Source organism: Phytophthora sojae (assembly GCF_000149755.1).
Source record: "Phytophthora sojae unplaced genomic scaffold PHYSOscaffold_9, whole genome shotgun sequence".
Lineage (NCBI taxonomy): Eukaryota > Oomycota > Peronosporomycetes > Peronosporales > Peronosporaceae > Phytophthora > Phytophthora sojae.
Genome location: NW_009258123.1, coordinates 501,747 through 528,051, shown reverse-complemented (window position 1 = coordinate 528,051; position 26,305 = coordinate 501,747). Strand labels below are relative to the sequence as shown.

Genomic DNA, 26,305 nt, shown 5'->3' with positions numbered 1-26,305 from the left:
CACCAAGAAACATGTTGTACGTACAACATGTTAAAACATGGGCGGATTAGCTGCATAAGTCAGGCCATCCCGCAAAATGCACATGGCTTGGGTTCGGCGGAGCAGAATACAGGATATAAACGGATATAAACTGTGCGAACGCGTGCTAGAGTAAATACAAAGCGAGGCCGTTGCTACGTCGATTCGATTTAGATAGAAAGAAACCGCTACTGAATCGACAAGGATTCCATTACTTGATATTTATTGCGTGTATTGTGTAAGTTAACTGGTGGTGTATTACTTACAACTAACTGTGCGCGTTATAGAGGGCCCACGGAAGTGGTGTATATAGTGTAGGAAGAACCGTTGTGCCAAGTTGAGCGTGAAGCGTGTTTTAGCGTAGATACCGGCCATCCTCCCGGATACTTTAGGAAGTAAAATGGTGGTTTGAGAGGGAATTAGGAACAGGATAGTGAATCGACTGGTATTTATCCTGCAATGGAAACAAATTTGAGGGGGGTATACAAAGATCAGGTTGCTTATGTGTGCTGTGGACCTCTGTAGTAAGTTGGGAAATGATGTGGAAGTGATAGTTCAAGGCTACAACTCGCTAGGTTTATGAACGGTTTCACTTGATGCGTCGTCGCTTTCGTGCAAGATGCCGTGCAAGTCACCCTGCTTTGCACTTCCTTAGAGTTCCTTGCCCAGTCTCTTGATAAAAAAAGCCACTGACTTCTCATCAAAAGTCCTTAGCACGGTGTATCTACACCATGTACATGCTGTCTCATACACCATGCACATGCTGTTTTAACAACATAATAAACGATTTGACGAAATGACCATGTCGTCGTTGTACACAGTCGGTACTCGAACTTATACGAGACTATAGTAAAACTAAGTATTGAGCGGATTTAACATGCTGTACGACTATCATGTAGGGCGAGTACCGTGAAATAAAAAAACAGGTATAAAACAGCTTGGGCGCTGGGGGGTTAAGATTGAATATATATTGTATTCCGTTGGGATAAAATTTACAGCGGTGTATTAGCTGTTGATTTTGATGAATTACTACTTCATTTGCCTATTTTGCTCGTAAATCGATTGATTAGCACCCTGATTTAGATTGATCGATTTGTAAATCGATCGCGTCTTGCGATGCATATGTTAGTGGATGTGCAGATTAGGCGATCGTTTTATGGAAGTCAAGTCGATATAGCCGCGCTTGGAGCAGAATACCCACCTTTATTGGGCAATCGCGCACCCAAGCGATGCATCTAGATCATGATCGATTTCAGCCCTGATTTGTACTCTGATTAGTTTAGTGATTGAGATCTAATAAGGGGTTGCTACAGATGGGCGTTTTAGCCGGTTTTCACAATAATTTTTAGGCAAAACATCATTTCGGCAAATTAACGATTGATATGAGGGACTAATAACTTTATTATTCCTTCTAACTACTGTAACATAGTCTGGTAGTAATAATGCTTATTGAAACTATGATGTCTGGTTGTTCGATAAATTCAAAAAGGATGGTATAACTGTCTTCTGCAATATACTATAAGATTGAATATTACAGTTTGTACTGCTAGAATAGTTCTGATTCAGAACTATCAGAACTTCTGAATACTTAGTACTTTAGTCTCCTAAATATTAGTAGAGCAGTCGATGGACCTTACTCAAGAGGTAACTTGACGGAGAGAGCTTTAGACCCGGGGCTTATTTTCAAGACAGATCTTACTGTCGCGGGACCAAGTTGCAGTTGACAGCCCATTGCTCGAGTCGAAGTTCGCTGATTCAGACTTCTGAAGACGAAGCTGTCACCCCAGTAGGAAGCTCGCAAACCTGCGAAGAACCCCACGACCTCGAGCTCGACCGGAGCAATGGACACTAGGAACGCAGGATCCAAGCGGCGCCGTTGCGGTAAGGCGCAACCCAACTAACTAATGCGGTAGATCTCTGCACCGCGTGCAATGCATGCCGTGGCCGTGACACAGCGCCACACACACGCACAACTCGCTGGCTTACGTCAAACAGTCGTGCGCCGCCCTCCCCGAAGATAGCATATGAAGGCGACTTGCACTCTCGCGCACAACGACTCGCAGCCGGCGAGGCCAACGTCCAGGCCGATGAATCAAGTAGTTGTCACTCCTACTAAAGAGTTCAAGTTGATGATGCTCGACTCGAGTCTTGAGAGAGCTTTTGCACTCTGCTAGAATCCGCACAACGCAAAAAATTAAAATCAGCGCGCTCTAGTCGGCGAACCGCGGCTTGGGAACCGTTGACGCAGTACCGGCGATCTTGTTAAACATCCACCCTCGTCCCGCTTGCGAAAATGCCTCGTCTTGTCGGTGCCAATGCTCTCCGCCACAATGGCAGAATCGTACGTGAGGGACTTGATGCCGGTGCACTTCAGCCTTGCAGCTGGACGGCATACATAGTACAAGATGCGGCCGCCTCACCGCACGACTAGAGCGACAACCTCACTTTGGACCTGTGCCGGGCGGGCCTAACTTCAAGCTAGCACCGTCACTACAGTGGCACCGAGCGCGATCGTATGAACCAGAGTATGCTTTCGCTGGGACCCTTGCTGGGAATACTTCAGACCTGAGCCGGCTAACAGCATTTGCGTGCACTACAGTACAGACCGGTAGGCAAAACGAATAGGGCATCACGTGATGGCTCGGATAAATCAAGCGGAGAGGAGCTCGCCGTCGACGTGACAGGGACCCGCGACTATAGTCTCCGCTGACAACTTCAAGATCGCTCTGCAAGTCGCTTCGCTTCGCAGCCACTGTCGGTGATGCCAGACCGGCCGCCTCGTTGCTTGAACCTGCAGCGCAGGCTGCCTGCGGGCCAGCCAGCCGAAGCGAGGCGCGGTCTTCGGTCACTCTCACTCTTCAATCTTCTTCGCAAGCAAGAGGTGCCGAGAGCAAACGGGCTCCCTCCCTGCTGATCTCCTCGCGACCGCTGCTTCGGAACCATGGCGGGCGGGCCGATCGTGAGCACGCAGCACCCCGACATCGACGACACACCGACCGAGGGCTCGCGCACCTATGCCATCGTCGTGTGCGTGTTCGCCGCGCTCGGCGGCATGTTCTTCGGCTATGACCAGGGCGTGACGTCGTCCATGCTCATCATGGACTCGTTCCTCTACGACTACTGCGTCGGCTGGCACAACTTCACCTACGAGGAGTGCACGCGCTCCACGTCCGACCTGCCGGACGAGTGGACCACCTTCACGGTCTGGTACAACATGGCCTACAACCTGGGCTGCCTTGTGGGCGCCTTCATCGGCGGCTTCGTGGCCGACAAGCTCGGCCGCCGCGCCACGATCTTCTGCGCCGGCCTGCTCTTCTGCGGCGGCACGTGCTGGGTTTGCTTCAACAAGTCGCAGGCGCACACGCTCATGTACATCGCCCGCATCATCCAGGGCTTCGGCGTGGGCAACTCGTCCTTCTCGCTGCCGCTGTTCGGCGCCGAGATGGCCCCCAAGGAGCTGCGCGGCATGCTCTCGGGCTTCATGCAGATGACTGTGGTCATCGGACTCTTCTTGGCCAACGTCGTCAACATCATCGTGTACAACCACGACCGTGGCTGGCGCACAACCAACGGCATCTCCATGGCACCGCCTATCGTGGTGCTGCTGGGCATCTGGTTCGTACCGGAGAGTCCTCGCTGGACATACAAGCACAAGGGCAAGGAGGAGGCCGAGCGTGTCCTCAAGCGCCTCCGCCAGACCGACAACGTGGGCCACGAGCTGGAGGTGATCGGCGACCAGATCGCAGAGGAGGAGGCCGACGACAAGGGACTGCTGGAGATCTTCGAGCGGAGAGTCCGCAAGCGCGTGATCATCGCGATGATGCTGCAAGTGCTGCAGCAGGCCACGGGCATCAACCCCATCACGAGCTACGGTGCGCTTATCTTCAAGGACATCACCAACTCGGGGCGCTACTCGGCGCTCTTCATCTCTGGGGTCAACTTCCTCAGCACCATCCCGGCCATGCGCTGGGTCGACACCTACGGTCGCCGCACAATGTTGCTGATCGGTGGTGTGGGTATGATCATCGGCCACCTGTGGGCAGCTATTCTGTTCACAGCCATTTGCGACGGCAACGTCGACGACGCCGGGTGTCCGACGGTCGGCGGCTGGTTCATCTGCGTGGGCTCGGCCTTCTTCGTGTTCAACTTCGCCATCTCGTGGGGCCCCGTGTGCTGGATCTACCCGGCCGAGATCTTCCCTCTCAACGTGCGTGCGTCGGGTGTTGCGCTGTCTACTGCGGCCAACTGGGCCATGGGCGCCGTCATGACGGAGGTGGTCAAGCTCTTCCCGTCGCTCAACATCAACGGCGTCTTCTTCCTGTTCGCGGGTCTGTGTCTGATCTGTCTGGTCTTCGTCTTCTTCTTCTGCCCGGAGACCAAGGGCATCATGCTGGAAGATATCGAGGGGCTGTTCAACAAGAGCAAGTTGCCCAAGTCGCCCGAATTCGTCGAGGTCAAGTCGCCCGTAAACCAGGTTTAGGACGGGTACTACGGCACCTCGGGTACTCTCCGTTCACTTGCGTCTCTGTCAGCTTGCTTAAGGAATGACCCACTGCGCAAACCCATCGCAAATTGAGTTTACCAGACTAATTTGAATAGCGTCAATCGATGCAGAGATCCGAAACAATACCGATCCCATGTTAAATCCATATTTTAGCCCATGACCTCTCAGTGTGCGCGAGCCCTCGGTCGGGACGTCATCGTCGTTGTTGTTGTGGACGTTCACCACGACACCGGCAGCCATTGCGAAGGGAGGGAGTGGGACCGAGGTAGTCGCAGAGCTTGCTAGCTTGTTGTGTTGAAGTGAGTGTGCCTGTTGTGGCAGACGGAGAATCGCACAATGACTGAAACGGTCATAACAAGCAGTATGTGATGACAAAGGGATGCCGGTATATACCTCGAGTCACTCCTTATTAGACCGATCATGGAGACGACACTATCGCTCTCATATTAACCAGCTGGGGTATTTAGCTGGCCTGGTACATGTGCATAATATGCAGACGGTTTCAAACGAAAAGATGCTTACGAACCTAAGCACGAATCGCGATTTAACCGCATCAATCGAAAGCAGCGTGTCTTGTGCTTCGTTTAAGCTATCGAATGCTTTGAAATGTTAAGAACTCGCGGAGTGACATCGGTCTAGAAAAATTATCTCCATTTTCGGATCCCCTAAACTCACGATTTTATTTGAGGCGTGTGACCTCAATATTTTTTCACTTTTAACCTATTGTATATTATTGGAAAGCTCGCGCTAAAATGAAGCGAATCAGAGTTTATTTACGCTTTTTACGTGTGCTTTTCACTTTCGAAATTTTGATGTCCGGTTATTTCCGAAAATGGATTGGTCAACTTCAAACGCGATTATCTCGATAACTCCAAATGGCGCCTAAGCATCATTCCGTTTGAAACCGTCTCAAATATATTATATGAATCGACTAGATATGTCGGACCTTTGTTCTACTCTACACCTGACTTCCACATCAGAAAACATCGTGGCCTCAGGATTTGGAGGCTAGCATGCATGGTGTGAAATGAGCTCCGTGCCATTAAACGCTGCGTAATACATGCCATGATAGTTGGAGCCGCTTTTAAAATGCCACGCAGCAGGGTGAAGGTCTGCAGATGGTTGCATCATAACTTGTTCTACATGTAATAGTCAAACGCGCAACTCAGACCATGAATCAAGACGTAGAGTAGCCGATTGACTGGTGTCGAGCAGAGACGTCCCGGCGCAACGTGCAAAACAAGACAGCATGTTCCGAAGATCCTAATTAGGGGGAAAACTATGGAGATCGAGGGTGCAAATAGTCCGGATCAAAATTAGCATGCATATTTGGTCCTCAAATTAGTTCTGCAAAATACCAGTAGCGCCCTCACCAAAACAAAATGTGGCGACAAAATATACGCACTGATCTTCCACTGAATTAACCGCTAGAAATGCAACTGGGCTACATTGTACGTGACAAGCCTGATAAAGTACAATTTTAGTTGCTGGTCATTTAAAGCAGGGACTGAGGTAGAATGGAATACCTAGACTGAATAGAATAGAATAGAATAGAATAGAATAGAATAGAATAGAATAGACTGAGGTAGAATGGAATACCTGGAATATACATCTCATCACCGTGTCATGAACCCATAGTACGCGTATCGAGTAAGTATCATTTCTACAAAGAGTAGATAAGAAATCGATGCATTTTGACATGAAGCCAGTGCAAATTTTGTTCTCGGGTTATAATGCAGAAAATAGTAAGCTCACTGGCCAATATATATAATAAAACTCGTTCATGTAGCACAGGGCTGACAGCTTTTGTTTCTCGGGCTCTAACGTACAGGCTCCGTGGTAAGTATTACATGTATAATGTGCGGACTATAAATACATCGACTTTATAATTGGTACGATGATAATTTTTGATTACGACTATTTTGCCTTTCGCATGGTTTTGCACCCTCGATCTCCATAGTTTCCCCCTAATTAGTCGCCGCGAGCTCCAACACTGAAGCCCTGCCCACCTCAGCTGTTCGATGCCAACGAGCTCAAACGCTGACTGTCAGAAAGTATGTTATACAGTAGTAGATCCGCCTCAAAGCAGCAGTTCTCTCTCAAGTTATGGGGTACTCTGAGAGTACTACTCTCCCAAGCACATATACAAATCCATACAGGCTAATATTAGCCAGAAACTGATGATTTGATTAACTGATTATTGCTGGTTGTGGGAAACTGAATTGCTGATCTTCCTTGGGTGAATTGGGTGTCAAAGGTAATGATTGTTGAATGATTGTGATGAGATATTTGATTGGAGAGTGTATCAATTTATTCTTCTTCCTTTTTTGTCCTTGGTGGGATTTGAACTCCGGCCAAGAGCGTACTTCCTGGGACCTTTACCCAGTGGGCTACCAGCAGCCCGTATGCAAATATTAGCCAATCAATGGTATTTTCACCTTAGCACTTGTTATGGCATACAGGCGCTCCTCGCCTACTACAAATTATGCTCAGTTGCGGACTGACTCGGGCGGCCTCGCCTGCCAGGCGGAAAGGGGAGGAAGCATTAAGGTACTCGGTGACATCGTCACCGGCTGCAGAGAAGGTCGACGTTTTTGACCACCTCGTAAGCCCGGCAACATCCGTACCACCATCACTCTAAACTACCCAACCGAACGTTCACCCAGAGCTGGAAGCGCGGACGCACCAGCACCGAGCTGCTGTACGCAGCGCCAAGCGGAGCAGACAAGCGAAAAGCCCAGACGATGGTATTGCCACCGCTCGGTAAGGACAGATCCTCGCTAAAATTGCTGCGGAATTTGAGGAAGAAGTATAGCTAAGGGCAATAGAGATCGGACACAACGCCAGTCAAACAGGTGACTGAGCTTATTGTCTGCTTGCCGTTGATATGGCAGTAGGCCAAGCTGACGACTTCGACAAAGAGTTTTACTGCTAGATAAATAGATGCACATGCTTGCCTTGCATTGCTCCAAGCAGGGGTCGGACAATACAGTATGAAATTGTATTGCGAGGCCAAAGCTGCAGTAGTAATAACGGCAATATGAGTGCAACCAATAATAATAATCGGTACAATTTAAGTATATTGTACCATTCGTGACCAGGGCAGCCGAAAAATAAATTGACGCTCAAGTAATTGCCATAAATATCATTGCATGATTTATGAGCGGTGGCTTAGACCGTACCATTATTTATGATACCAGACTACTATTCCACACTCATAATTTATGATACTATCTCAAAATCATACACGATGTAGTATGCGAACAAAGGAAAGCTTATACTCATACAACAAGTCATATGCAGATTTATTAACTGTCTGGAAGCCAACCGTTTGACAGGCATGCCAAGCGGCTGCCAGCTCAGCTCTAAGCACCGTTTTGCAACTTTCAACAGCACACGAATCTCCTCACCTCAACGAGCATGCTGCGCGCGCCCCGCCCTCGCCCATGTTTCTCCAACGCGCAGGTCTCGGCGTACTTCTTCACACCGTGCAGTGGTGAGTACGACGAGCCTGTGCCCGACTACTTCCGATGCGGTACCCTACAGAAGCAGACGAGGCGCAACGGGTTTACCAACCTGATGCAGCACGTCCGCCAAGAGCACCCGGGCTTCGAAGCCGAGATGCGCTCTGCAACAACAGCTGAGACCGGCTCACTGATCCACTACGCTCGCCGTACGTCGGTGAACCGCTTCGGCTGGCTGGAGTGGGTCGTCAAGGCTAACCTGCCCCTCGTCTTTTGCGAGAACCCTCTCGCACGAAGGTACGCTCAAACTACTATTGCTATACTATTTACGAATACTAATTATGCAGTACTCCTTTCCTAGGTACACGAGTCTGGACCCGATTTCGGTCGAGACCCTGAAGGCGCTCATGGAGGCGGTCGCCCAGTCAGTGGGGCTGGACATCGCGGCGGAGCTGCTGGATCGTTTTTGGCTCATGTTGGATGGCTGGAGCTATGCGTCGGTGTACTGTGTCGCAGTATTCATATACTACGAGATCAACGGTGTTGCTCAGTACGCTCTCCTGAGCATGGCCCCAATCATCCAAGAGCCGGACGATGACCTCTCGGCACGTACGCACCGAGATTTCCTGGCTGGTCTGCTGGACGGGTTCGGCAAAACGCTGAGTGGCTGCGTTTTCTTGGTCGCAGACAACTGCTCCGTAAACAGGTGCCTTGCTGTCATCATGCAGGTCCCTCTGGTTGGCTGTGCGAGTCACAGGCTGAACCGGGCTGTGCAATGCCACCTTGAGCAGTACGAGGACGACTTGGCGGTCGTGCAAGCGCTCATGCTGACGCTTCGCACGCTGAAACAGTCAGCCAAACTTCGGTAAGTCTTGTACTATTAATACTTTGGATTACTATTTGTTATATTGTTGCTTGTAATATCAGCTTCAAGACCCCGCTGCGCCCGATCATCCGTCAGGATACGCGATGGGGCTCCACCTTTGCTATGGTTGAATATGACGAGTTATCCGACCTTACGTATTTATTGTATGCCTATTAACAGCCAATTACAGCATTTGTATTTATTTGCGCCAATCATAGGGAGGTCATGGCAGAGTTTCGGCCAATATATTGCGATAGGGTTAGGGAAGTCCGATATCCGACGCTATCGGACGTATCGGGTCGGAGGGACTTGCAAAATATGTGTATGTCTATACAAATACTTAGATAAACTCGTATCACACGCATATATCCCATTTATCCGACCTTATCGGACCTGTACCATAATTGAGGTACATATGCAGTATTTGAAACTGAAAATGGCCATCTCGACGTCGTGATGTAGCAATGTATGAGCGTGCATGGTGTCTATAATGAGCGCGTAAGGGAAGCCGCTAGGCATGTACATTAACAGTGGAGGAGTCTTATTAAATATACGTTTACTATATAACGAATAATCTTATAACAATGCAGCGTGGTTGGCATCGTGCAGTCCGCACGTGCTGCGTGCTCATGCAGCGCGCAGCACACAGCTCTTGGGCCGAGCAGCATGCCGCCAGCCTGCCAGGTAAGGCACTAGCACTCGCGGGGTCTTCACGGCGGCGGTGGTGGTGGCAGCTGCTTCTGCGGGCCGCGGGGGGCTGTCGGGAGGGCGCGCCGCAGCTTGCAGGCGCTCACCCAACGGGCAGCCTGCCGGCCGCCCTGCCGGGCAAGTCATCAAGGTTCTCCGGGCAGCCGTCCGCCCCGCCACCGCCCCACCAACCAGTCGCCGTCCTACTGCTGCCTCCCTGCCGCCGCCGCCTCGCCGTCCAGCCAGCCACCGACCTGCCTCCGCTCCGCTGACCTGCCGCCGCTTCGCCAGTCCTTCCTGCCGCCGTCGTCCTGCGGCTTCACCGTCGTCCTGGAGCTTGCTACCTGCCGCTGTCTTCCTGCGGCCGGATTCCCTCGGCGCCACCGCCGCGGCCTCCGGCACTCTGCCCTCCACGCAAGTCCGCCACCCAACGCTAGAATAAAAATGAGCAAAAGTGTAATCGGTGTGTGGCCCACAACATAATACACAAACTTATATATTTGTTTTTAGAGTCCATCCTTCTAGGGTACCATGTTTTTGGTACAGGTCGGATAAGTCCTATAGTCGGATATTTCATGGTATGGTGCATCGGTATCATGAGCTGACCAAGTTCCTGGACGCCGATGACGATGATATCCTGGATTTGCTGCCGTCTCCGGCCTGCAAGCGGCGCTTGAAGGACCTCTATGCCGAGTTGAAAGACATCAAGTCTGTATCAAAGGCTCTACAAGGCAGTGATGTTACTCTCCTTGATGCGAGAGTGTGGTTCGGCGGGATGATCGCAGCGCACCCGGCTTTTGCGGACTACATCGGTATGTACCACCTTATTACTCTGTGATATTGCTCATTAATACTAATTTCGTTTCTGCATATTAATTTAGGGCCGCGCGCTACGATCGTCCACAGCCCTGATTTTGAAGCGGGTTGTGTGCGTATCCTGAAGGGCAGCAGCGTCCGACTCACCGCCGCAGAGAAACGGGTGCTGCGTGCGTTAGCGTGTACCTCGGCCGTCGCCACGAACGGTGCGGAAGACGGCGGCGAGGTGCCAGAGGTTCGTTTGTCCAGCGTCTCGAGAAGCGTCGCCGGCTCGAGGCGCGAAAGCCCCGCTACGATCTCATCTTCAGCATCCCGAACAAGGTCGAGCGATTTTTCAGCGTGGCGCGTACCACGTTGCTCAAGAACGCAACAGTCTCCAGCCCGCTACGCTGGAAACAATTTTGTTTCTGCGCGAGAATGCTGACTTCTGGGACGTTTCGACAGTCGATCACGTCAATTAGTGTGAGTAACAGTACGTCTAATACACGTTGAAGTTGCACCACATTATTTATTTATTGCTCGAATACATTACATTATTTATGCAGGTACAAATGACAAGATCCTTGCATTATTTATGAGGCTCTATCTGCACTAATAAACAAAAATACCATATTCGGCAGCCCTGTTCGTGACATGAGCTATTCATTGCCAAAATGTGACAGGAAGGCCGCAAACTTCACGCGAACTTTACGCAAACGTCTCATGGCTGATATCGAACGATTGCTGAGGTGTCAGGCCAACCTATACAGTGAGAAAATACAGGTGGAGGCTGACGACGATTACAATAACCCTGTACTGTTTCCAGGACGGTTTTGGTTAGTGTTGCTGTCCGGCAAAGCGCTATTGAGTATACACCGCTTGCTCCACAAAAGCCTCGCAACCCAAGGCTGTGTCCTCGACCCGAAAAATAGAGATTATAATAGTTCATTTTCATCATTTGAGACTGCCTCGAACAAAATGATACTAAGCCACAATTTAGAGTTATCGAGATAATCGCGCTTGAAAATTGGCTGCTATTTTTCGTATCTAAGTGAAGTTTCGAGAAAGGGCCCGATTTGTGATTTAAAAACCTGAACTGTCACTAAAGCGAACGCTCCCTCAACACCTCACTCTCAAAGAAGATCTACACCACCGCCGACATGGTAGCCCACCGCTCGACCTCCGAGCTGCCATCGCAGACCTTCAGCGGCCCCGAGTCGTCGCCCGCCGGCACACAGGCTTCCGGCGCTCTCGCGCCACAGTCCGTTGGTGCCTCGGGGCCGCCCGAGTCCCCTCCCTGTCAACACCCCCCTCCTCCCGAGCAGCATACGCCGTACGCGCCCGAGCAGCACGCTTCGGCAGCTCCTGGGCAGTAGCTTGCGCGCACCTCCGATCCGCAGCAGGAGGACAGTGCCTCCGAGCTGCACGAATCACCGGCGTGCACGCCTCTCGAACCGATCGGCAGCGCAACCAGAAAAATCGACCCCGCGTGACCTCCCCGCACGTTGCGGCACATGCCGCCAGCGACGTCTCGTCTGAGAGCGAGGAGCCTGGTGAAAGCAATGATGATAAGGATTGGAGCACGGCCGAGTCAGCTGAAGAGGATAGAGAGGTGACGGGGGACAGCGAGGGAATCGAAGACGATGAGCAAGCCGAAGAGGATATAAGTATCAATTTGATCGAGGTTGATATTCACCAGAAGGTGACAGGCCTTATCAGAGCTGACAAGTGTGAGCGTCGCTGCCTTCAGGGAAAGGCTCAAGAGCTGCAGTCTCTGGTTAGTTCAAAAGTGTAGCAATGTACGTCGTCTAGCCCAACTGATCAATCAATGTGATACTTATGTCCATGCTAATCCAAAATGATATCAATTGACAGCATGTGTCACTAATGTGAAACATCGCACGAAAGTGAAGTTTTAAGACTATTTCAATGCGAATTTGAAGAAACGAAGGGTATCATTGGATCCGCTGTACAATTTTACACCAGGGTAGCCAATAAAAAAATCTTAATTTTGCTCTGGGACGGGAGATAATTTTTTCGCGGGGTCATATCTTTGGCTAATCTAACTGTTAGAAGTTGTGGAGGGCCTCAAAAGGTAGCTAAGACGCCCCTCTTTCCAACGAGGTACCTAAATCCCAATTCGTACTTTGGTTGATTAGTATCTTTTTGTTCGACGCGGTCTCATTTATGAACGACCAACCCCAGAATTTGATATTGTATTGCTATTATTGGGGCAATATCATATTGTATTGGTTTCATGAACTTCCAATAATAAATAATTGTTGTGGGACAATACCATAATAATTGTTTTGTTCATATTTTTCCGACCCCTGTGTTAGTGAGATTAGGGTAAATAGGTGTATTATATGTAATAGGTATGTGTTGACAAAGGGATGCCGGTATCGTAACTTGGGGAAATAGAGCGCAAATCTCCAAATACCGGTCGATTTAGAGCTGAGTGTGGTCACCAGTATGCCAAGGAAAGTAAAATGAATTCTGATGTTAGCTCCAACTCTAAACTAGTGCTTGTTCCTGCTCCTGGCTTTTGCCTACGAATTCGTACAGCTTCTCGAATCCGGCCTCTAGAACTCTAAGCACCAGAGCGAGCTTTGCTTCCGATCGTACAACATGCACTGCGGCAGACACGAGACCGGCCAGGGCTGGCCACACTGAGCTAGGCAAAATGCGTGGTGAGCACAATACATGTACGTCAAACGTACAACTCGTGCACTTGCAGTGCAAGACGGGTGCAACAACACCTACTGTATGTGTTGCAATGACACCAACCAATAGTAACTTACTTACAACATCACCTCGTAGCGAAATCAATGCATGATGTACTTGTACTGAGGTACGAAAATGCAGACAAGTGAGGAGGACAAAACGCGACGTGATATCTACAAAACGGACTACTGTAGATGGAACTGAAACAAAATGGTATCACCCGAACCGATTCTACTTACGCCAGCGAGGGCTGCGGAGATTTGATCTCCACGAACGCGGGCGACTTGGGCCGCTGTTGGCCGTTTTGGATGGTACACTTGTTGGTCCGTACGGCCTGGAGCCACCACTAGTAGGAGAAAGGAAAAAGATTGAATGGCTGAGCCTCCCAGCTCTTACCACTACTCTCGGGCTTGAGCCCGTTTCTCATGCAACGACCCGCAGCTCTCAGCTCTGCTAATTTTCTCAGGTACCTAGTCTCAGCTTTCGCCCGGGTCTCAACTCTGACCTTCAACTTGGTCTTCAATGTGCATTCCAACACGCCTCCCTCGAAGCATGAGCTTCGACTAATCTGCATCACCAATGCCGGCCAGCCCCAGCATGTTCTGCAGACGCAGCGTGTCGAGCGGCTTCGTGAAAGTGTCAGCGGGGTTCACCTCGCCTCTTATCTTGTGCGCAGTTCAATCACGCCTCGTTCAAGTTGCTCACGCGCAAAGTGCCAGCGCAACTCAAATGTGTCGGGTGCGACGGCTGTAGGTAGGATTCGTAGCCATGATGTGCGCGGCTTGGTTGTCGATACCAATGCGCAGCTTCAGACACTTGTGTGGCAGTATTTCCTGCAGAATGTTGCTTTCTGCAACTGCCTCCATTGTCGCTTCACAGGCGGCCACGTACTCTGCCTCAGCCGTAGATAGAGCGACGATGAATTGGCGTCTCGACATCTAGGATACCGCCCCACCAGCCAGCGTGAACACGAAACCTGTCGTGCTTTTGCGGGTCTCCGGGTCGTTGGCCCAGTCACTGTCGCAGTAGCCCTCAAGCACCACAGTCTTCGACTCGCTCGACTGTCGGTCATACGTAATTCCATAGTTCACGGTACCTGCGCGGTACCGTAGGACTCGTTTCAGAGCCCCAACATACTTGCTGGATGGCTTTGCTACAAAGCGACTCAGCTGGCTCAGTGCGAACGCCAAATCAGGTCGGGTACTAGTGGCCAGATACATTAACATACCCACTGCCTCTCGATATGGAAAACTGGTGTCGCTTTCTTCATCATCACCAAGCGGCACGAGGCGAGCATTCACCTCCCAACCGAGTGTGCCTCAGCTTAGCCAAATTTCTCTAAAATTTCTCGAGCTTACTTGCTCTGGCGGATGATGAAGCGGTCAGCGGTTTGCTCCACTTCCACCCCGAGATACTGCGTCAAAAGTCCCTGGTCCTTGGGTCCGTACTCCTTGTCCAGGTCTTCGAACAACTTCTCATCCTTGGTCGCCACCAAGATGTCATCCACATAGACCAAAACCAGCATGATCTCCCCACCTTCAACATAATAATACAGGCAGGGTTCAGTCAAAGACCGTTGATAGCCACGATCCAGCATCCACCGGTTCAACTCGGTGTTCCATTCACGTCCAGACTGTCTTAACCCATAGAATGCCTTCATTACCACGTAGACGTGCCCATCCACTTCACAGGGGAACCCCTCAATCGACCTCACATACTTTCGTATTCCTAGCTTCGCGTTCAGGTATGCTGTATTGATGTCTCCGCCATAGAGCGTCAGATTCAGTGCTCCAGCTAGTCCAACCATCAAACGAAACGAAGACATACGAGCCACAGGCGAGAACGTATCACCGAAATCGATTCCAGGGCGCTGGCAGTTGCCAAGTGCAACCAGCCTCGCCTTAAAGCGAATTACGTAGCCTTGGGGGTCCGTCTTGATATCGTACACGAATCTCGTCTTGATTGGCTTTGCGTCTTTGGGCACGTCCTCGATGGTGATCTCCTCCAGAACATGTTGTGCCCTCATCGCAGCCATCTCCTCCAGCTCTGCCCTTATGAAAAAAACCCGGTACTTACTACGTCGAGACTCCCTACGGTTGCGAGGAACGCGTACATCACTTGCTCGGATCGGACGGCCATTCTGATCCAACACCCGTGACGTGTTCTGCGTCACATTCATCACATAGTCCCGCAAGTAGGCCGGGCGCCGACGCTCATGATACTCGCGCAGCCCAGTGCGCCGAGTTCGCTTTGGCTCCTGCCTCTCAGCACTCTGCTCTACACGAATCTCCTCAGAAGGGGTCTCGTCACGTTGACGTTTCCCCATCAATTTTCCACAGACACTCGCAACAGTAGTCGCTTCCTCATCGTCAAGTTCCTCTTCAGCAGCCACTGCATTTCCATCATCAAGTTCCTCCGTGTCGCCTACGTCAGATCTATACTGACCAGCAACCGACTCGCTACCGTCACAAGATGCAGCATCGGACGTTGCAGCAACATCGTGTTTGGGTGGTGAATCCATAGTTCCAGGTGAGTCTATCACGGATGAGTGCTGCTCCGGTTCCGTGTCATCACTCGGACAATCATCCTGACTCCCAGTCAAAAGCTCACTCTGCAACTCACTCTGCAATTCATCAAGCTCACACTGTGTTTCTGTCTGCGTACTTCGTATTTCTGCAGGCTCACTGGGTAGTGCTACCGTCACTCCACCAACATCCACCACACTGCTAGCTGGTGTCGCTCGAGACGCCTCCCTGGTATCTGTGCGTGAGCGGCCACTGCCACTCGGAAGTGCACTCAAATCTCCACTTGCCTCTGCGCTTGGAGCTGCACTTGCGCTTGGAGCTGCACTCGGAGCGCCACACATCTCGCCTCTCTTGAGATCCACGGTCGGTCCGGCCATGGTCTCGTGCACCGATGGCGCGGCGGCAGTATTGCCTTCTGCTTCCAACTCCATAGTAGACTCATAGAGTGTCGAGACAGCGTCGTCGTCCTCGACGATCTCACCAGATTGTACAAAGTGCAAAGACTCCAAGTCATCTTCCTCCACAGTTACTTCATGTCTGTCGCGGTACATCACATCCTCTGCAACACGGAGGTCCGACACAAATTTTGCTGTGCGATTGTCCGGGAAATACACCTTACAGTATATCACGTCCTCAGTTGTACAAAGTGCAAAGACTCCAAGTCATCTTCCTCCACAGTTACTTCATGTCTGTCGCGGTACATCACATCCTCTGCAACACGGAGGTCCGACACAAATTTTGCTGTGCGATTGTCCGGGAAATACACCTTACAGTATATCACGTCCTCAGCGTAGCCGAGTACGAAACCCAATCTGGCATTGTCATGGTGCTTCTTCCTTCCTGGTGTGACTGGTACGTGAACGTATGCGAGCGCGCCAAACTTGCGTACGTGATGCAAGTCAGGTTTTACACCAAACAGCATCTCATACGGGACCCCACCTGTGCCTTTGTTGTTGATGCGGTTCTTGATATACACCGCGTTCCGTAGAGCCTCAGGCCACAGACTCTTAGAAAATCCAGCATCGTGCATCGACGCCTTCATCATCTCCACGAGAGACTGATGAGTCCGCTCGCATAAGTTCAGCTGCGAACTCTTCGGGCCAACCAGAACACGCTCGATACCATGAGCCTTATACCACAACTCCATCTCCGTGTTAACAAATTCACCACCCGTGTCTGTCAGGATTTGGCAAACTTTGTATTTGACGTGGAGCGTTCTCGTCAAAACTTGACGAACCTTGTGTCGACCAGCTTGTCTTTCTGCCCACAACACATATTCCTTGATGTGGCGGTTCACCACTTCGCTAGACTTACTCGTAAGCAGGTGCAGCGTCACGAATCTGGAGAATCCGTCCATGATGACGAGCACAGCTTCGAAACGAGTACCGTTGTCCTTGCTCGGGATCAGCAGGTCCGCGTAGACCACTTGGTTTGGCGTTTTCGTGTTCCGCTCGAGCTTCTTTAGGTGCGGCTTCTTCTTTTGCTTGCCGATATGGCACGCGTCACAGGCACCAAGGTCGCGCTGCTTAATCAGCATGCCACGTACGAGCCCTTTGTCGACCATTACCTTCAGATACTGAGGGCAAGTGTGACCCAGCCGCTCATGCCACAGCCTGAGCGATGCCACACCGTCCGCAGCCGTGAAGTTGCTCAGAAGCTGGTCCTGCGGTCCGACGATATCACCATTAGACGGGTGGGTAACCTGGAATCCCCACGTTGCCTCATGTGGACTTGCCACAATCACTGTCCTCCCTTCATCTTGCACTCGAAAGTCCCGTGACTGACGATCATAATCAAAATCAAAGCCCTGTTCAGCAGCTAGTCCAATGGAAAACAATCCGTGCGTAGCACCAGGCACGTAAAACACATTGTTCAGAGTCACTGTAGCTTGTTCTCCATCAACCATAGTAATCAGCGCTACCGTGCCTACTCCAGCAATTCGCGAAGCCAAAGCAGCAGTCACGCCTTGAATATGCTGGGACTGACTCGGATCCGGAGTAAAGGCAACATAGTACCAGGGGTTCCCTGTCACGTGCACGTTCGCGGCGGTGTCGAAGTACCACAAGCCACTGCTGGTGTTTGCTTCGCCTTCGTCATGGTCTTGGCCGTCATGCCACCAGCCAACATGCGCGTGAGAGTCATTCCCTTCCTGTTCTTCCTCATCCTCCGATGTCGCTAGTCTCTCAGCACCACCAGAATCAGCTGACAACCCTGCATCAATTATCAGAGCGTCCAGCCGACTCGCCGACTCGCCAAGCTCATCGTTCTCGCTGGACGAATCTGCGTCACGGCTCGCATCGTGCCGAGTCGTCATGTTCGCACGTGGTTTCCGCTTCTGCTCATTAGTATTAGCTCCGCCCCCGTGGTTGCCCTCCACTCGATCAGGACACTCAGCCCTCAAGTGCTCGGTGCTCCCACAAATGAAGCACTTCTTGGGTCTTTTCTTCTTTGAGTCCTTAAATTTGCCACCCAGTTGTTGGTCCTCACCATTTCCAGTTTTCACCTTACTGCCAGCCCCGCTAGTCACACCAATCTTCTGGTTACCGCGTTGTCCAGTCCCGCTCTTGGCCTGGTATGCCTTCTGACGAGAGTCCGCAACACGAATCAGCTCGCGAGTCCGCTCTGGCGTGATGAAGTTATCTGCGCTGTTGTAGCCCACTCCACTCTACAGACTCTTAAATTCGTACTGGTGCGGCAAGCTGTTCAGCATCAGCTCAACCATGGCGACATCATCAACCTGGTAGTTCAACGAAAGCAACTCCGTCCGCAAATTAAACATCTTGCTTAAATGCTTGTTAACATCTCCACCCGGTGACAGCTTAATCATCTCCACCTCATGCCGGATGCTCTCTGCGCGATGAGCCATGGTCGTCTTGTTTGACCGGCTCTCGTAGATCACGCAAAGCGCCTTCCACATGTCCGTCCCGGTGGTCTCGTCGCGCACTTGGTGAAAGATGTCCGCTGGCAGCGACATCCCGATGATAGACATGATCGTCAACGGCTTGTCGTCGAAGTCGTCCTCTGCCTCCGCCGAGGTCAGCGAGGATCTCGTGATACTGCCCTCCACAATCTCCACGAGCTTCTTCTTCCTGAAGACAATCATCATCGCCCATTTGTACTGCTGCCAGTCTTTTCCGTTCCAGTTCTTTGGAACTCCTTCGCTAGTGTACTTCAGCGGCTCCGCCATCTTGGATCACCCGCGTGCAGCCGGAAGTCCGTAGGTGCTGGGCTCAGTACCCTTTTGGATGGTGCACTTCTTGGTCCGTACGGCCTGGAGCCACCACTAGTAGGAGAAAGGAAAAAGATTGAATGTCCCAGCTCTTACCACTACTCTCGGGCTTGAGCCCGTCTCTCATGCAACGACCCGCAGCTCTCAGCTCTGCTAATTTTCTCAGGTACCTAGTCTCAGCTTTCGCCCGGGTCTCAACTCTGACCTTCAACTTGGTCTTCAATGTGCATTCCAACAGGCCGCCGCTGTGGAACAACGCCTCGATGTCCTCCAGCATCATGCCCTTGGTCTCCGGGCAGAATAAGTACACGAACACGCCGCAGATGCAGCACAGACCCGCGAACAGGAAGAACACGCCGTTGATGTTGAGGTGCGGGAAGAGCTTGACCACCTCCGTCATGACGGCACCCATGGCCCAGTTGGCCGCAGTCGACAGCGCCACGGCCGGCGCGCGTACGCCCAACGGGAAGATCTCAGCCGGGTATATCCAGCACACGGGCCCCCACGAGATGGCGAAGTTGAACACGAAGAAGGCCGAGCCCACGGCGATGAACCAGCCGCCCACCTTGGGGCAACCCGCGTTGTCCACGTTGCCGTCGCAGATAGCCGTGAACAGGATGGCAGCGAACAGGTGACCGACGACCATGCCCACAGCGCCGATGAGCAGAAGCTGGCGGCGGCCGAACGTGTCCACCCATCGCATGGCCGGGATGGTGCTGAGGAAGTTGACGCCCGAGAGGAACAAGGCCGAGTAAATACCGGCGTTGGTGATGTCCTTGAAGATCAGAGCGCCGTAGCTCATGATGGGGTTGATGCAGCACCTGGAGCACCATGGCGATGGCCACACGCTTGAAGATGGACGGCTCGAGCAGCTCCGTGAGTCCCTTGTTGGCGGCCAGCTCCTCCGCGACCTGGTCGCCGATCACCTCGAGCTCGCGGCCCACGTTGTCGGTCTGGCGGAGACGCTTGAGCACGCGCTCGGCCTCCTCCTTGCCCTTGTGCAGTTACGTCCAGCGAGGACTCTCGGGCACGAAGAAGATGCCGAGCATGACTACGATCGGCGCCGCCATGGCCACGCCGTTGGTCGTGCGCCAGCCGTTGTCGTGGTTCTCCACGATGATGTTGACGACGTTGGCAAGGAAGAGGCCCGTGACGACCGTCATCTGCATGAAGCCCGAGAGCATGCCGCACAGCTCCTTGGGGGCCATCTCGGCGCCGAACAGCGGCAGCGAGAACGACGAGTTGCCCACGCCGAAGCCCTGGATCACGCGGGCGATGTACATGAGGCCGTGCTCCTGCGCCTTGTTGAAGCAGACCCACGAGGTGCCGACGCAGAACAGCAGGCCGGCCGTGAAGATGGTCCAGCGGCGGCCCAGCTTGTCGGCCACGATGCCGACGACGAAGGCGCCCACAAGGCAGCCCAGGTTGTACGCCATGTTGTACCACACCGTGAAGGACGTCCATTCAGCCGGCAGGTCCGACGAAGACGATGTGCACTCACTGCTCGTACGTGAAGTTGTGCCTGCCGACGCAGTAGTCGTTGATGAACGAGTCCATGATGAGCACGCCCGAGGTCACGCCTTGGTCGTAGCCGAAGAAGAGGCCACCCAGCGCGGCGAACACGCACACGATGATGGCGTAGGTGCGCGAGCCCTCGGTCGGGACGTCATCGTCATTGTTGTTGTGGACGTTCACCACGACGCCGGCAGCCATTGCGAAGGGGAGGGAGTGGAAGCGAGGTAGCCGCAGAGCTTGCTAGCTTGTTGTGTTGGAGTGAGTGTGCTTGTTGCGGCAGGCTGAGAATTGCAGAATGAATGAGGCGGTGACACGATCGGTGGTGCGGCAGCGGTGCTGTAACCCTTGCTTGATCGATACAGGCAGCCTCGATGGATTTATACATGTGCTTGGGAGAGTACCCCATAACTTGATTGAGAGAGAACCGCTGGTTTGAGGCGGGCCTGCAATGTATTAATAATACTTCCCGACAGCGAGCGTTCGAGCTCCCTTCGGAACAGCTGAGGTGGCAGGGGTTCAGCGTTGAAGTTCGCGGCGACTTACCGAATTATAGGATCGTCGGAGCGTGCAGTCCTGCTTTGCACGCGGCGCGAACGTCTCTGTTCGGCACCAGTCAGTCGGCGTACTCTACAACTTGATTCATGGTCTTAGTTGCGCATTTGAAGAAAGCAGTTTACGATGATAGAATAAGGTGTATTTAGGTTACTTACACTACGCTGGTGTTTATTATTCCTACCGCGCCGTGCTGATAGAAAGCAGTTTACGGAGTTAATAGCACCTTGCTGCCATCATGGCCCATGATTCATGGAAAAATATGAGGACCTTCACGCTGTGTACCAGCTTGAAGATGCATACTACGGTACTATAGGAAGACTCCACCTTGCGTGGCGTCTAGAAGATGCTTAGGAACAACCTCATGGCATGCACAAGCTTTTTTTGTTTCGCCTTTTTGCCACAAATACCAAAACTTTAGGCATAACTGCAACTGGTGGCATACTAGCATTGAATCAGCACGTACGCGTGTAGTATTCCGCGTTCATTTCGAAGTTTCTGCTTCCCTACAAGGATATTTCTACAGATTTCTAATGGGGAATAAAGAGTAGGGCTTTCTACGTTACGATGGTTAGCGAACGATTACGTAAAAAATTACGTACTCGTTAAAAATAGAACGTAAAGATACGTAATTCACTGCGACCTTTCGATGCCCATTTGGATATTTGCCATGCGCTCGCGAACCGTACCCCCCCTCGCCCCGCGAGTCGCCCGAAACGCGTCAAGCCGCTCCGATGACGCCCGCCGAGAGTACTCAATCTCGACAGCAGCACAGCGCACCAGGTGCTGCGCCTTCGCAATCTCGAGAGCGTGATCGCGCCCAGCAGTACAAGGCATTCCTGGCGCCGCGATCATTTTACCACGAGCCATCGCTACCGCCGATATCCCCGCTCGCGAGCCCCCCAGTTCGTGCCCGGCTCACGTTTGAGGATGAAACCAAGATTGAAGACGCGAGAGACTCTACTTACCGCCAACCTTGCAGCAGATTAGCTGATTATGTTGCTCAAGCTCATTCCACGTCGACTTCGCGTTTGGACTTCCCATCTCCTCCAACCGCTGGAGGAATCGCTGGAAAATCAGCTCTAGGGAAACGATCGGCTTCTGGCACCGAAGCCAACACCCGCAAAAGGGGTGGTCGCTCAGCTGAAAACGACCTGGAAGAGCTCGGCTTCTCTACACCGCTAATGTGCAACGACGTCGATCGCCAAGAATTGCTGGCTTGGCTTCAAGTAATCCGTGTGTGACAAGATCAAGCGGTGCAGTTCCAAGTGACTCCACTGGAAACACGCCGAGTCGTTCGCAGCAAAGCCGCGACCGCCACAGAAATTCTCAGCGCCCCCAACACAAAATCCGTTCACCCGCACCTGGATCTACTGTAGCGGGTTCAAACGCATTCGTTGGTGCTGGGCGTGATGCTGCTGCCCCCACCGCTTGTTCAACATTCGGAAGATGTGCAAGCCACAACATTGGATGTTCATTAGACTGGTATGCAAGGACGAGTTTGCGACGTTGCCCGAGAAAGAACTGCGCTCTGAACACGCGAGGTGTGCGTTTTGTACAAAGTGCAATACTGAGATCAAGTTTGAAACGTCCTCCACGGTGTACGTCACCAAACACATGGGGAAATTCCATACCAAAGAGCTGCAAGAAGCGGAGGCAGCGGAGGTGGCTCGTAAAAAGAAGGAAACTCAAGTTCTCGTGCATAAAGAAGTTGAAGATCTCCCTGACAGATCGACCCGTCAAGAGCCTGCTACTGCGGAAAAGCAAGCCCGAGCAGATACGTTGGCGGCAATTTGGGTTGCCAAATCCATGCGGCCGTTCAATATTCTGAAGGACAAGTATTTCCGGAAGTACTCCCGTTTTCTGAACTCTGTCGAAGGGTATATCAAGCCGGCCAAGCCGTGGAAAGCGCGTGAAAATGTCGATAACATCGCCGGTGCACTCCGTGAAACGCTAAAGGATGAAATTGCCGATGAATGTGACTACTACACTGCGTCGGCCGATATCTGGACATCCAAGAGCAAGCCCGCATTTATTTCGTTCACCCTCCACTATCCCGCAACTTTGATCTCAAGAACTGGGTCCTCGAGATTAAGGTGCTACCGGGAAAGCACGACGGACGTCGCATTGCTAGCTGTCTGGAAAAGATTATGGTGTGGTGTGTAACGGGGTGGGGCAGGCCGCGCAGCGGCGCTCCCCGAGCGAAGCGAGAGAGGGGCGCCCCCCCCCCCCCCCCAAAGTGCCGTCCTCAGGCGAGAGCCAACGCGCGAGTGGCCCTTGTAGTTTAACCCACCGGTGACCGCTCTTATCCCGATTTTGCAGGGATAAGATTAATATAGAAATTTGGCGGGATAGGGTAAGCGAGGTCCCCAGCGGCCTGCCCCGACTCTTTGGGTTCCACCGGCTGTCAATCTCATTGGTCAGAGTTATCCAATCAAAGTTTGGATACGGCCGTAATATTAAGCTCTGTCGAGATTTCGATCGAAAAAACCTTGGTGTAATTCGCAGGATAATGCGAACATTTGCTAAGTGAGTGAATTGTTCTGAGCTGAATATCGCGGTTGATGGACGTGCTCGGCAATCGCTGTGACACTATCCCAGGGCAAGCACGGCACGGCACATGAGGGACGCCTTCTACTGCAACGACGAGACGTACGAGGCACAACCGAAAGCAGAACAACTCAATCTCGGTACGCTGCTCACTCTAGCCAGTCTGTTGCCCCATTGCTGACGTGTTTCTCGACTGCAGGCGAGGCGAGCGCTGGCGGCACAAGCCCCCCATTCCATCGGCTGTACACCCGCCTGACTTCCTCCTTCCTCTTCGCCATGCAGGGCTACGGCTACTCGCAGTACCAGGCGCACTCGCCGCATCACCAGCGCAGCGGCGAACTTTCCAAGCTCTACTACAAATCCCTGGACCACGGTACCAATAGCGGCGGCTTTAATGGCCCGGCGTGCATGAACTCCAGTAGCACGTGAACCCGAACAGCATGCAGGCCCTGCACCAGGCCCGACGCCGTAGCAGGGGGACTTCGACTACGAGCCCATCAGCACCCAGGCAAATACTACGCGCGGTCGCCCAAGGCCTATCGATACAACTGGGGCGGCTCTCAGAGCCGCTCTGTTGGGATGCGGTCATACGTCAGCCCATACGGACAAACGTTCGCGTGAGGCGCCCTTAATGAAGGAGAAGAAGCGCGTGTTCAAGCTAAACGATGGCGTCAACCATCACAAGACGCTGCAGGACGACGCCGGACGATCAAGCAGTCCATCGTGTGATCTCGAATCAGAGTGCGGAGCGCGCCTAAAAGTAGGCGGATCGCCGAGGACCAAAATGGCGGTGGCTAAAGCGGTGGCGTCAGCGATGAGGGCTATAATACCCAATGGTGCTACCAAAACAGGCTCTCACTGCAACAGCAGCCTTTGCAGGCGGATGTAGTGAGTATGTGTTTTAGTGTTAGGGTCTAGTATAAAATAAAATAAAGTCATTCCATAGAATTGAGCGACAGTCAAAATCAACCTGTGAAAAGTCGCGGTCGCTCCTCAGTGGTACAGTACACATCGTGTGGGGGGAGATCTTCTCCGAGAAGATCATGGCCGACGCAAGTATGTACATCGACGACACGGCGGCCGACAGCAGCAGCACTGTGGGCGGCAGCAGCAGCGATGACGACGAACGCTCGAACCAACAGGAGCTCACAGCGCGAGGGCGCTTCGAGAGCCAAGGGCAGCTCAGCGATCAAGATACCGACTTAGACCGCTCCTCCTACTTTGTTCTCTCGGGCCTTAACTACACCTACGAGGCTGTCCCGGTGCGCATGTATGTCCTACTTGTGGTGGCTATTTGATATCTAACCGTCCTGCTTGCATAAAACAGGCTTTCACGCCGGATGTCAACCGAACAGCGTCAAACAACAAGAAAATTTATGGCAAGCGATGTCTGTAGGGGAGGTACGTGCACGTATCTTTGGTGTTTCAGTGGGCGTCACGATGACTCAATTCCGATGTATGCCTAGACGTTGGAGAGATTTCAATGGCACCAGGGGTTCCTTGACTTTCACACCCTCCAGCCAGTACGCAAACCTTCACACGACCGGGTGGGTATGCGAATTACTTGAGTTCTGTGGCGTAGTCTAACAAATGTTATTATGCAACAGGTTTACGAGCCTAGAAATGCGTCTACCAACCATGTAGACGCATTTCTAGCCGCCCTCCCGCACTACGAGATGTATACGCAGTTTCAGAATGACGAAGACTCGAATCACATCTACGCGTGGTTGCAAGCGTCCCTGAAAGCCTCGAAGGTATTTCACGCGTTCTGTGGTGTCAGGTGTACTTCCAACGCTAACGTCCCATTGACCTCTGTGTAGATAACGCTGTCTATGATAAAGCGTCGACAGCGCCTGTGCGATTGGGATATTGAACGCTTAGACGTTTTTCTCGATTCCCATGTTGAACACCATATCGTCATGGAGGCAGATGAATCGTACGACGAGAATGCTATCCGGGAGCATACCAAGGAGGGTTTTTTCAAAGAGCTCGAGTATAAAGCTCGAGTCCAAGAAGCCGCTGCGCTCGAGTGGCTTGCTGTCTGGACGTATCAGACCGAGGTGATGTTTCCTCGACTTGGTGTGGTGTAGTACCCCGCAGAAGAAGTGGGCGCACCGGGCGCCGGAGGAAGAAGGCGCCAGGACACGAGTGATGGACCTCGACGCGGCTGATGGAACGCGACGCGGATGGATGGGCGCGACGCAGGGCCGAGCTCGACGGGAAAGTCGGCGTGGGTGATGGGCCGTGAGACACGGTGCCAGAATCCAGTGCGACGCGTAATCATCCGACGGGTCGACCAGCGCGCCCGGTTCTGCAAAACGCGCCGACCCTAAACCCCGCCGAGCAAAACGCGCCGAGCAAAACGCGCCGAGGTAAGATCTTGATTGCGCCACGTAAATCAGGTTGAAGCACGGTAGTGCAAGCACGACAGAAGTAAGGATAGGCACAGAACGGTAGGCTTAGCAAGCGGTAGTACAGAGTAGCCAGTAGCAAGGACATAGGATAAGGTAAGGACTCAGTCCCGAAACTTCTCTGAACCACAAAGACCTCCCGTCTTCTCCGAGGTTCCAGGGAAACCACCAAGCGCCGGCAAGTAGAGACGCCTCGATATCGCGGCCCCCCGTCGTTTGCTGGTTCGGGTGCTCACCCCCCACAGACCCGTGCTGGAACAAAGGCACGTTAAACGTATACCGTTTACGTGGGCGCCCGATAACGCGCTGCCTAGGCGAAGGACCGCACTGGCCTGATAACCGCCGTGCACAAGACCCCCCGTGTAGGCCCGATAACGCCGCACAAGCCCCAGGAAACGCCGACCCGATAACGCCGCACGCCCGACGGGAACGCCGAGGAAACGCCGGCCCGATAACGCCGCACGCC

At 52.5% G+C, this 26,305-nt stretch overlaps 6 protein-coding genes across 6 annotated transcripts; 5 read left to right on the top strand and 1 right to left on the bottom strand.

The window, feature by feature from the left end:
* Window positions 1-2,959: 2,959 nt before the first annotated feature.
* PHYSODRAFT_522995 (hypothetical protein) lies at window positions 2,960-4,498 on the top strand (the record flags this gene model as incomplete). Its single annotated transcript, XM_009536119.1, has 1 exon — window positions 2,960-4,498. One exon carries the CDS (start codon window positions 2,960-2,962, stop codon window positions 4,496-4,498), a length of 1,539 nt encoding a protein of 512 aa, XP_009534414.1.
* A 3,444-nt stretch (window positions 4,499-7,942) lies between these two features.
* On the top strand, window positions 7,943-8,855 carry PHYSODRAFT_254669 (hypothetical protein; the record flags this gene model as incomplete). Its single annotated transcript, XM_009536118.1, has 2 exons — window positions 7,943-8,283; window positions 8,348-8,855. 2 exons carry the CDS (start codon window positions 7,943-7,945, stop codon window positions 8,853-8,855), a joined length of 849 nt encoding a protein of 282 aa, XP_009534413.1.
* A 1,263-nt stretch (window positions 8,856-10,118) lies between these two features.
* Window positions 10,119-10,949, top strand: PHYSODRAFT_254695 (hypothetical protein; the record flags this gene model as incomplete). The annotated part of the gene is made up of 4 exons (XM_009536117.1): window positions 10,119-10,350; window positions 10,420-10,589; window positions 10,799-10,826; window positions 10,900-10,949. The coding sequence occupies 4 exons, from the start codon at window positions 10,119-10,121 to the stop codon at window positions 10,947-10,949; spliced, it is 480 nt and encodes a 159-aa protein (XP_009534412.1).
* Window positions 10,950-19,582: 8,633 nt separating this feature from the next.
* Window positions 19,583-20,597, bottom strand: PHYSODRAFT_288437 (hypothetical protein). The gene has a single exon (XM_009536116.1). It carries the CDS (start codon window positions 20,245-20,247, stop codon window positions 19,816-19,818), a length of 432 nt encoding a protein of 143 aa, XP_009534411.1. The 5' UTR covers window positions 20,248-20,597; the 3' UTR covers window positions 19,583-19,815.
* Window positions 20,598-21,612: 1,015 nt separating this feature from the next.
* Window positions 21,613-22,122, top strand: PHYSODRAFT_305049 (hypothetical protein; the record flags this gene model as incomplete). The annotated part of the gene is made up of 1 exon (XM_009536115.1): window positions 21,613-22,122. One exon carries the CDS (start codon window positions 21,613-21,615, stop codon window positions 22,120-22,122), a length of 510 nt encoding a protein of 169 aa, XP_009534410.1.
* A 565-nt stretch (window positions 22,123-22,687) lies between these two features.
* PHYSODRAFT_522819 (hypothetical protein) lies at window positions 22,688-23,044 on the top strand (the record flags this gene model as incomplete). Its single annotated transcript, XM_009536114.1, has 1 exon — window positions 22,688-23,044. One exon carries the CDS (start codon window positions 22,688-22,690, stop codon window positions 23,042-23,044), a length of 357 nt encoding a protein of 118 aa, XP_009534409.1.
* Between the last annotated feature and the right edge of the window lie 3,261 nt (window positions 23,045-26,305).